This window comes from Stegodyphus dumicola, chromosome 11, assembly GCF_044657685.1.
Source record: "Stegodyphus dumicola isolate Sdum_Otavi_A_Nest chromosome 11, ASM4465768v1".
Lineage (NCBI taxonomy): Eukaryota > Metazoa > Arthropoda > Arachnida > Araneae > Eresidae > Stegodyphus > Stegodyphus dumicola.
Genome location: NC_140778.1, coordinates 110,835,394 through 110,847,502, shown reverse-complemented (window position 1 = coordinate 110,847,502; position 12,109 = coordinate 110,835,394). Strand labels below are relative to the sequence as shown.

Genomic DNA, 12,109 nt, shown 5'->3' with positions numbered 1-12,109 from the left:
AAATAAGTCAGTATTCTCGCTACAGCAATTATAGGACTTGAACAGCGGAACTTTGTAACTAAACAAGAAATTATGTCTGTTTATAGAATTAAAGAGAAAGTATTATCACATAAAACGAAGCAACTTAAACAACTTAAATTGAAAGAAATGTTTAGTAAAGAAAACACATAAATGTTAAGCTTTTTTTTTTTTTTTTTTTTTTTTTTTTTTGTAAATTTTGATACCCTTTAGATCATAATTGTTCTTTATTTCATAAATTACAGTTTCATATTTTTAATTTTATAATTTCTGCATGCCATCTTACCAGATTTGAACTGATGATCTATAATCCGGAATCGTAGAAGTCCCGACAACTCTGGGTTAAAGACTTTTGACTGTATATAAAAAAATTATTGGGTGTTTCAGAAGCTTTTTCAAATTTTATTTTTGTAAATAGTTATATATGTAATTAATTAAGTAATCAGAGTTTATATTTATACAAATAATATTATATACTTCTTGTGATATGTGTAATTTTTAAAGGATTATGCAGATCTTTTTTTTTTTTTTTTTTTTTTCCCTTTTCCTTTTTTTTTTTTTTTTTTTTTTTTTTTTTTTTTTTTTTGACAAGAAACATCTGTTTTAGAATTTGAGGATCATGAAAGCAGGGCGTTTGGAAAAAATGCTGTTAAAGTTGTTATAAGTGAAAAAAGTTTTTGAAATTCTGATTTATAGTAGCAGAACACATTTGTTACTTTGTCATTGCTTTGGTTATTGTTGAATTTCTATTCTCTAATGCTATGGCTTTAGTTTAAGACTGCAGTATTTTTACTGAACGAGGACATGTAATTCAAATATTGCTTCATAATATACAAATGTGTTTGAAATTACATTAAAAATATAAGGTAAATTTTCTTACAAAAAATTGATAAAAATTGGAGTAAAACTTTTCTGCATGTGGTTCTTCTAGACTGAATTGTATCTCGTTAAGTAATCAGCTGCAAAATATAATTGCATGTAACATATATGTTAATTTTTTTCCCCTTTTGAAGTTTTCTAATGATTTTAAAAATATTTAATTTATGTATTTTTTTAAGATAATGTATATATTTTTTAACAATTTTTACAGCATACATTCTAAAAGAAATCACATTGAATCAAGCTATTCGGTATTCTGATGGGGATTTTGTTGAAGCATGGCTAAATAATTTATTATGCCTTGATGTATCAGTGGCTACACATATGATGGAAGCTTTCCCTTCTCCTGAATCATGTGAATTGTATCCTTTTATTGCTTCAAAAATAATCAATTTTGCAGTAATGAATTTTAAAATACCTTGACTAGAATTTTATGTTTTCCTAAAATCAATGCATTATCTTATCTGATTTTTGTTTAATAAAATGTAAATGAAGTTATTTCATTTGGTTAAAATATAAATATTAGATAACCTTGCATACAAAAGGCGCTGTAAGTTTAACTTTTGTGTTTTGTACAATTTTTGGAAAAACTTTATTAAAAAAGAAAGGGTTTGCATATAAGAGAGAATTCCATCTAAAATAAACTTAGTATGAAGTGTCTGCAAGAAAGGCAAACAAACAGTCTTAATGTCACTCCCTGAAGTAAAATTAAGCGAGTATTTTTCAACATAACATATTAAGGGATATTTGATGAATTAGTGCATTGTTTTATTTTAAGATGCGAGCATTTACAAAATGCATTCCTTAATTTCAATATAACCAACATAAAAAGGGCTTTGATTCTAAAAAAATAAAAAGTAAGGAAACGTAAGGCTAAAACATATCTATCGATTTTTTTTTTTAAATAATTAACTTAAATTTATTAACAATATTCATTTCTTGGAGAAATGAGTTACTTCAGAATAATTAATAATTGGGAAAATTGTACAGTTTTAATATATATCCTCTCTTCAGTAACATATGTGTGGGGGAAAAAGTGTGTGCCTTTGGTTCTAAGAAATACAATATTGCAGAAAGTTTTTTAATATTAGACTGGGTATATATGACATAAAATTTTCAGAAAAGCGTTTTAAGGGATAAGATATAATCTTATATTTAGGCCAATGTTATAATTTAATTTATTAGGTGCAAAATATTATAAATGTTTCTCTCTAACAGTTTTTTATTTTTATTTTACAGCACTTAAATTTACTGTAATACTAATTTTTATATTCTGAAAGAACAGAAAGATTAAAATAATATTTACAATCTAAGGATTATTTAATTAATGTATGAATTAATAAATTAATGTATTATATCTATACAAATTCTTTACATGTCTGCCTTATAAAGTACAGGGTTCGTAGCGGTCCTTATAAGTGCTTATAAGTCCTTATATTTGAAAATAAAATATAAAGGCCTTTATAGGTGCTTACTTTTTCTTTAAAGCCCTTATTTTTTTGTTTTTAGTGCTTATATTTTGCTTTTAGTGCTTTTTTTTTTTTTTTTTTTAATGAACATGCTATTTTTCCCCGTATCAAAGCCAAAACTAAATAAACAACTTTTCTTCCTAATATAGAATGTCAGATGGTGAATCATACTCCCGGAAATAACTTTTCCCCTTTCTCTGCATTAACATAACCTTTGGTGTGCACGAAGAGTACAGACAGGTGCCCGTCGTTCTATTGGTCAAAGAATTGCGAAAGCAATAGAAAATTCCGCTACATTTGGCATTCTCTTCCTCCCACCCAAATACTACACACGTTTGAATTTCTATCAAGATCTTAATAATTTGCATTCTCATTCCGCTTGGTCAGTTCATATTCATGTTTATTATGATCGTCATACTTATATAATGAGCATATATATGAATGTTTATAATAACATAGTTGCAGTAACTGCTGAAGTATAGTAAACTTTCAAAAATGGTTGTGTTTTAACACAGATTAGCTTTCTAAGGAATAATATTCGGAATGGCTTAAATAAAGGGAAAATAATCAAATAGTCAAAATAATTTTTTTTTTTTTTTTTTTTTTTTTTTTTTTTTTTCCCTAATACATTATACAGTACGAAGACTGGGAGGTTCTCCCCTTTCTCTGCAAAATCTCGAATATTGAAACTATTATAGTTCGCTGCAAAACAAGCAACGGATGTTTTTTTTTTTTTTTTTTTTTTTTTTTTTTTTGGTCACTTTCCAATCTGGATTGAATAGGACTAAAAGTTCTGCGGTCTATCAACCCAAGCGAAGAATGATTCTATTCCGTAAATTTAACGCTGTCTATTGAAAATTAGAATGAAAAACACCCCAGTTATTTAGTTCTTTATTCTCCCAATACTGGCAGTTGTTGATTCCGATTGTGTAATATCACGTAGGGAAGAATTACAGTGAACCCATTGTGCAATAACGTTTGCGATATTTTGCATAGATAATTAATTTTGATGTTCTGTCCGAGATTTGTTTATGAACACTTAAAAGAGTTTTACTGTGCTTGCTAAGCAGAATATTTTTCAGTTTCATTGGTTTATTTTTAATATGATGTGCATATCAAAATGTCAAAAGTATTTATTTAGGGAAAAAAATTTAAAGAGCGGCTACAGTCTACCCCCTCTCCTCTTTTTCAAGTTACGCTCGACTGTCCGAATATTCGCCAATTTCCAAGTATGCGGGTTAGTTAAGCTTTTACTGTTAAAGGATGACTGCCTGAAGCAAATTTCTGTCTTCTGATTTCAGAAATGTTCCTCTTTTTTACTTAAATTACTTTGCTTGCAATATCTGTTAAGGGAAAACTGATATACAATGAAAATTTAGAAAATGTTCAGAATTTAGATTTAAATTATTTAAATATCAATATGAGTGGAAAAATAAATTGTATTTATTATTAGGTTCCAAGCGAATACAATAAATATTCCTTATTATTATTTATTTTCTCTATTTTGAACTGAAATTTCATCATTAAATCTTGTAATATAGTTTAGTTCTGCTTGTAATATAGTTCAAGTTTTTTTTTCCGCTCATTGTAAACTAGTTCTGTAAATTGAACTGTTATTTAAAATTAAAAAAAAAAAAAAAAAAAGTATTCTCTCTTAATAAATACTGCATTTCTCATATTTTAAATTACAAGTCTAATTTTTAAGGTTATGCAGTTGTGTATAATGTAATTAGACAGGTGCTTATTTTTTTTCTTAAAATGTGCTTGAAAAGTGCTTATTTTTTTAACTAAAATGTGGCTATGAACCCTGAAGTATGTTGTGCTTAATATTGTCATTTTATGAAGCTATGTGCTGTCTTAACACTGTATGGAAACCTATAGTGTGCAAGTATTGCATACACACACATACTAAAAAGAATTACAAAAAATGAAAAAGTTATGAAAATTTATATTGTATGTTTGATTGGCATCTTGAATATACTTTTCTGTGTGTAGAAAGAGTGCACTATTGTATAAGAACTGTTTCTCTTGTAAAATGCTTTTTGTCTTACCTGTAATATACAGCATTATGCATAAATTATTGATTTGTATTATTTGACTAATACTTTGAAAAAAACATCTGACAGAAAACAGAAATATGGCATAGTAAGAGCTTTGGTTTGTCAGGGAATGCCATAATGAGTTTTTAGTTTGGTACTTTGGACACAAATCTGTTTAGTCAAAAGTATCTTATCAAATTCACTTTAGTGGTTTAATGATTAAGGCTGCTGAATACTGGTAGTTTGAATGGAATGCATTTCTAGGCACATTTGCTGGGTGTAAGATTGGTTTTTATAGCTTTCTCCATCTGTAATATAAATATGAGCCAATTTCCCTTAAAACATTCTTCATGAAAACATCCTTCATCTTAAGCACATAGCCTTTGAATGCTTTGCTGTATTCAAATAACCTCACCTTATGTATCAAAATGTACTCAATTAATATATGAAATGCAATAAACTATCCACAATAGTATTTTCAAACAATAAAAATAAACAGAAAATGTAGAAGACTCTCTGAACTTTTAAATTTTGCTTTGATTGTGACCTTTGCGTATTTATAATAATGCATTCTTAAGTTCCTTACTGCTTATCTCTCTTCCATTTATAAATATATGTATTATAAATAAAGTACTTTAACTCTTTTAAAAGATATTACGTCAATAGGGATGTGTTATTTAATTATCACAAATCTTCAGAAGCATTTCTGCAGAAATTAGTTGCCCTTTTTGTTTCTTCACATTATAAGAACACGCCTAATGATTTGATGATGATGGCTGATGCTCCCGCACATCATATATTTTGTCTACTACCTTCTGTTCATGTTGATTGCACAGAGTTGCCTAGCATTTTATGTGCAATTCAAGTAAGTTACCTTAATTAATTTACCAAAGCCAAAAGATATTATGAAAAATAAGGCTAAATAATCAGTGTAAGTGAATTTCATGATGTTCGTAATCTTATTTATTAAGGATAAAAGTTCTCCATAAGATTTCTTTGCTGTCCTCTTACATTATTTATGTAGGCTGTGATGGAACAGTATGAATAATTATGGCTGTATTTTAAATTACCAATGACTAATAATGGAAATTATTAAAATCATCAATTATATATTACTGTTATCTTGATCATCATTCAAATTATTATTTTGTTTCTCTTCTGTACTTTTATGCAAAATCCCCCCCCAATGATACTTTGATACAGAGGTGTTATACAGAGTTTCTACTTCTACTACTAACATAGTACTTCCCTATAATCTGGAAGGAGTCCCACAATGGGTCTTGTGTTGAAAGTAGCCTGTGAATCCTAAGATGGGAAAACTGATAAGTAGAGAGGAGAAAAATATTGCAAGTCCATAGTATGTGTTTCAAAAAGCGAGCTTGAGAGGTGCAGAAGACCGAAAGCTGGTCGAAGCTCTTGTGCCATCTGTTGGTGGGAGGAGATACTGAGATGAAACAGACATTTTCGTGAGAAGCGACACATGAGTCGCAGTGATGAATCAGGAACAGGTTTTCCCTAATGGCAAGCCCTCAGCCAAATTTGGTTGGCCACAACTAAGGCCAGAGGTAGTGGCCACTTTAGTATAGAGGCACCTAATAGGTGGGCTACCTTTGCCTCCTATGAAAAGATAGACAGTTACAACGATGCCTTTTCCGGGACTCGAACCCAGGCCCTTTGGTATCGCAGTCAGCTCTGCTAACCACTATACGGTCTGTACTGCACTTTTATGCAAAGTGATTTGAGAAATATAGATAACTATAAATCTGACTTTTATGAATAATATTGGAACTAATGTCTAGATACTGATGTGAAAATGGATGTTATTTTAACTATTAAAGAACTTTATTACCATTGAGAAGCAGTAAAATATTATTAAATTATATATTGAGTCATTGGGTTGCATTGAATAATGTAATATATAATAATAGAATTGCAGCTTAAATATTATATAAAAGTTTTCAGTATTGTAGGTGATAGTGAATATTTAATTTCCAATACTGTCACACACACATGCATGCATGCATGTGCACACACACGCGTATATTTTTTTACAAATTACTTTCATGATAAATAAACTTCCATGATGCTGAGTATCAAGCTGAATATTTTATACCAAGAGACTAGCAATGTCTAGTGCATATGTCTGGCTTTTTTTCTAGAAAGTATTTTCACATGTATGCAATGCCATCAGCAAACGTTTTTAGATTTTGGAGAAGTCATGACAGGAAAACTATTTAGGGCGGCACCGAGCAGCAAATTTTTTAGAATTTTGGGAGATGTTCAGCAGCAGTATATAAAACCCACAAATTGCAATGGACAGCAAAATGTTAAGCACCAAGCTTGCCTGGGTGTCTTCTTTTATCATTACACATCAGTGTGTTTATTCATTTTCAGTTTTTTTTTTTTTTTTTTTTTTTTTTTTTTAAGAAATATGAACACATTTGATATTTTTTCAACATGAACAAATGCAAATTATATAAAAACCTTACTCCTGTGGTTGATATGTGACTATTGTATAAGATACCACATCATAAAAGTAATAATCTTTTTATATGTGTTAGGCAAATGTTAGTCAAAATCTTCATGGTAGTGCCTCAACATGACAGTGTTACTACCTTTATGAAGATCAGTTTTAACTTGAAAAAATTTGAAAATCAGATTTGGTGTGGAGAAAGAAGAAAAAAAAAAAAAAAAGGCTTTAGTAATATACTAATAGAATTTTAGTTTGCTATTGTTATTACTAAAAAATATAAAATTCTTTCTTGCATGGTAATGTCTATGGTAGGATGTTGGTGCTTTTATGAAAGATGCTCATTTTTAATTAAAAGCTCATCTTCATGAAGACATCAGCACCTTTATGCTAGGGCAGGAGTCTAAAAGTGGTGGTCCACAAACTTTACGTGGCATCCAAAGCAATTTTATGTGACCCTTGAAGATATTTATATTTCAGGTTTTTTTTTTGTTTTTTTTTACTGTAAAGATATCAAGATTTTAGTCATTTGAAATTCAAGGCTATTCTATTTTTAACAAATCATCAAAAACAAATATGACTAACTTGCCAGAATATCTTTAAATGGAACTAATTAATTTACAGTATGATATAAACTTTATTTAAAAAGCTGAAGATGCAGAGGTTGTGAACTTTTATTTGCAGTTGTCAAGAAATAAATAAGCTCAGTTATGAATTTTTACATAATGAATAATTGTGCTTTGGGAATACCTTAATACTTTTAATTATTTTAATTATTCAGCATTATAATCTGTTAATTTTAAATCTTATATCACATTTCATAAAACTTGCAACTTTTTATTGCTGCAGTTTTAATTATTGTTTTTAGGTATCATTAGAAGGAAAAATATCAAAAGAAAGTGTACTCTTGGAACATTCTCATGGGAAACGAGCATCTGGAGATCTTATACCGTGGATCATTTCACAGCAGGTAGATTAAGTCATTTAATAATTTGAGGAAATGTAAATTATGTATATGCACTAAATCTCTCATAACAATTTAAAAGTTGTACATTTTTCTTTGTCACTTCATAAATGATTTAATTTTATTCAATTTCTGTATAAATATTGCTTGAAGTGTTTTATTTCATGTTAATGTAGTGGTTATTTATCATATTTTTTTACATACTTCCAATAGAATAACTTTTTTTTGATCTAATCTTCTTGTGAAATTTTATTGTTAAATTTATTTATTTATTATAAAAATGGTATGTGTATTTGTTAATTACAATTTGGTGTATTTTTATATAAACATATTAACTCTGTTTTTTTTTTTTAATTAACATTTTTGATGCTTTTTAAACAAAATAAAGTATTTTTTATTACTGAAGTAGATCTTTCACCGTGACTCTTTTTTTAACATTTTGGTATTTTGTTATAAAAGAATGTAACAGAAATAAAACATACATAACTCTAGATTCCAAGGTAAAATAACTTCTGTTATAAATTAATAATTTTATATAAATATAAAAATAATGTATACTGGTACTTTTATGGCCAAACAGATTTATTTTTAAATCAGAGGAATTTGAAAGGAAAATGAAAATGTATGTATTATTTGAGTCCTGAAAATAGTCAAATGAGTGGTCTTAAAAAAAAAAAAAAAAAAAAAAAAAAACTGTGAGAAATGGTGTAATTAAAAGTTTTGTTATGGAAAAGCTTTTCAGTTTGAATGCAATAATAGGCTATTGACCATTTTTAGAAATAACAATAAATGTAGCACATTGTATCAGATACATAGATGTCTAATATGACTGTTATACCACTGTACTTTTTCCTTGCTTCATCTGGAGCCCCACCAGTGGCTGAGTGGTTACAACTGCTGACTGCTGGAAGTTTGATCTGAGGCAAACAGTCTGGCTGCAGGGTTGATTCTCATGTTTGTGCTATTAGAATATGAGCCAGGTTTCTTTATAAATTCCTCCACAAAGGCATCCCTTCCCTTAAGCAGGTAGTCTTCATGAGCTTTGCCATATTCCAGTAACCATAATTGATAACCTAACTGTTAGAATGCCGATAACCTTGATTCAAATGTTTGTGGGGGGGAATGGATACAGTAGATGGAAAATTTAAGATTCAAGCTGGACTAAGATTTCTTATAATAATTCAAGAGTGTTTAAACTGAATGAAGTCCACATTTTCCTGAAGGAAAACCGAACTCCACTGCTGGACATGTGGCTTCATCTATCGATGGGTAGAGGAAATTTTTTTACTGCATTTTAAGTTGATGTCAGTCACCATTACTACAGTCTATCTTTAGGAGTATTTCATAGCTTTAGTCCTATACGCAGTTTTTGCAGGGGTATCCTTGCTTGTTTGCATGCATCAACAAAATGGAGACATTCTTTTTACTATTTAAGAAATACATATTTATTCTTAGTTTAATAAATTAGGACTATAATTATAAGAATAATAGCAAAAAAAGTGCTTAAAAGTAGTGTTAAATGTTAGAATGCCCTTCTGATGCTTGAGTAGTTAAGACTGCTGAATAGTGGGAGTTTCATCATAGCCCTAGTATGCTTTTCTATATTCTGATAACCTAACCTAATGTAACTCTGCTTCACCTGCTTCTTCTTGCATTTAGTCATTCCTTTTTCTAGTGTAACATCAATGCAATTGTAAAAAAAAAAAAAAAAAAAAAAAAAAAAAAAAAAAAAGTGTAAAAAAAGAATCTAATTTAAAATGTATTGTTTTAATGTACTTAAGAAGTCACCTACCAAGTGGCAATAAAAATTTAAGCATATAAAGTTAAGAACTTGTGAAAATGACTTTAGAATAGAGAATTATAATATAAACAAAGAATAAAACAGTCAAATACATAAAATTTTGAAGAGGTTTTAGAAAAGGTAATGCCCTCCTTTCTGCATGAAAACAGAACTGCAGAGCAGTTAAAAACTGCATTAAGTTGCAGATCTCATAATCAAAATGAACAGACTGTACAAACCCATAAATTTTAATTTGAAAGAAGAATGGAATTTAGAATAAAATTTATAATTATTTATTACAAAAATTGTGTTATGTGTAGGAAAAAAAATAGTGATGTTAAAAAAAAAGGTGTTTGTCTGCTAGCATGTAATTTGTACAATATATAGTACTTTCTTATATTTAGCATAAAATATTTCTGAGTGATTGAAAATTCAAATTAATGAAATTTGGCTAACTGTACTTGAACCCCTCCCCTCCCTAGAATTTTAGATAAAGATATATATATATATATATATAACTGTTTAACAAAACAAATTGGAAATTACTGTGTACAATAAGGATGATGATAATCTCGACAGATTTATAAGCCTTGAAACAAATTATATCAGTAAATCAATTTTTAAAGTTTTGTATTTACATTTAAAAAGTCCTGCATATAGTAGCATAGAAACTAGTATATTTGAAAATAATAATGATCATTAATAACAATTTTCTTTCAGTAACAGGAGAATTGAGTTTTAATAGTGTAAAAAAAAAATAACAATTTAAAGATATTATCTTTCAGTTTCTTACAGAAAACATGCCTTTTACTTCAGCTATAAATGGGCATGTCTTAGGACTGTTCATTTTTTCCAAGTCATTAACTATTCTGAAATAATTATTTTTGTTCAAATTAATTTAAATACAGTGGTAGCTTGCTATATGTTATTAATCTGTTTCATATCCTTTGATGTATGACAAACTTTCCCAATAATAAATAAAAAAATGAATTAATCTGTTCTTATTAAAAAAATCCCATTTTTATTATAACATTGTTTAATACTAAAATGCAAATACAGTGGGGAAAGTATATCTGCATATGATGCTGCAACATAAGTATTTTCTGCAATCCTGATCAAAAGAAATTTTTCAGCATACTCTAATACTTCTCGGCTTTAATTTAGATAAAATAATGCACTGAACAAGTTTTGGCAGCTGAGGATGATGGTTCGGTAAAACCATCGAAACTAGTCCTGTGAAAATTTACAAATATAATGCCAATTTTTATTATTTGACTTTTAAATTAATACTTCTGAGCTTTGTTTAGTAATTGATCCCACCCTTCGCAACATTACCCAATTTAATAGCATTTTTGTTTTTCACAGTTGTAAATACCATCTTACAGTATGCGATAACCAAGTTCTGGGTGTACATGCCATCTATATACAGTGAAATACGTTTAACGCGAAAATATCAATTAACACAAAATAACACAATGGTCCCGACAAACTGCTATGTATATTCATGCATTTTGCAAAAATCGCTTAACACGAAAAAACTTCCCTTTTGGGAATGAACAAAATACGGAAAACACCAGCAGCGCAGACAAGATTTAAGAGGAGTGTGAAATGAAAGAGAGGTGGTTTCACATGTTTCGTAGACAGGATGCTAACTTGGCACATTATGAGGTATTTCTCCCACCTTCTTGGTAGGCCTTCAGGGTGTAGTGGTTCTACACGCTGGGCCAGTTTTCCAGAGGTCCGTGGTTTGATTCCCGGCGAAGGCGGTTGCTAATTTTTCATCTCATCTGCTTCCAAAAATACCTAATGTCCCTACAGTGGCTCCCGAACTAAAAGGTTTGTGGATGATGACTCTCCACACCCAGGATTTGGCGACTGGGTCCCTTAAAAAACCCAGTCACCCTTTAAAAGGGGGAGTATATAAGGTATTTCTTCCACCTTCTTGGCATGCCTTTGTGGTGTAGTGGTTCTGTATGCTGGGCCGGTATTACAGAGGTCCGTAGTTCGATTCCCTGCAAAGGCGGTGGTTGTTAATTTTTTATCTCGTCTGCTTCCAAAAATACCTAATGTCTCTAAAACATATCGTGGCGTATAACACATAACTTGGCTTTGAAATACCCTCGGAATAACTTGTGACACTAGCCAATTTTGTTATCTAAGCTACTTTCACCCTCTGCCCATACAAACGCCACACAAAAACATCTCATCACTCATCAGTTGGCTTTGAAATTTGGTGACAAGTACATCGCAGTGTGTGTAAGAAGTCAGTGAGTTTGGTTCGTGCCAAAAGAAATGGAGAAGAAGGATATTGAAACTGAGCCAACACTTGATGAAATGTTTGAGGAAGTTTCTGTATTATTGAACTGTCCTACTGTGTCATCGGAAGAATTCACTGCAATAGATGATGATAATATGTATATAGCCCCAATTATGGCAGACAAAGATAGTTTGAAGTTTGTTCAAAGCTAAAAATATATAATTGATGTATAT

The 12,109-nt window shown here is 29.6% G+C and overlaps 1 protein-coding gene across 4 annotated transcripts in view; it reads left to right on the top strand.

The window, feature by feature from the left end:
* LOC118201408 (RNA cytidine acetyltransferase-like) overlaps positions 1 to 12,109 on the top strand; it is a 78,573-nt gene that overhangs the window by 34,802 nt on the left and 31,662 nt on the right. For all 4 annotated transcript variants that reach the window (XM_085827095.1, XM_085827096.1, XM_085827097.1 and 1 more), the window contains 3 exons: positions 1,109 to 1,259; positions 5,057 to 5,270; positions 7,744 to 7,845. In XM_085827095.1, coding sequence (XP_085683221.1) covers positions 1,109 to 1,259; positions 5,057 to 5,270; positions 7,744 to 7,845 — 467 coding nt within the window. The remainder of the gene's footprint in view (positions 1 to 1,108; positions 1,260 to 5,056; positions 5,271 to 7,743; positions 7,846 to 12,109) is intronic.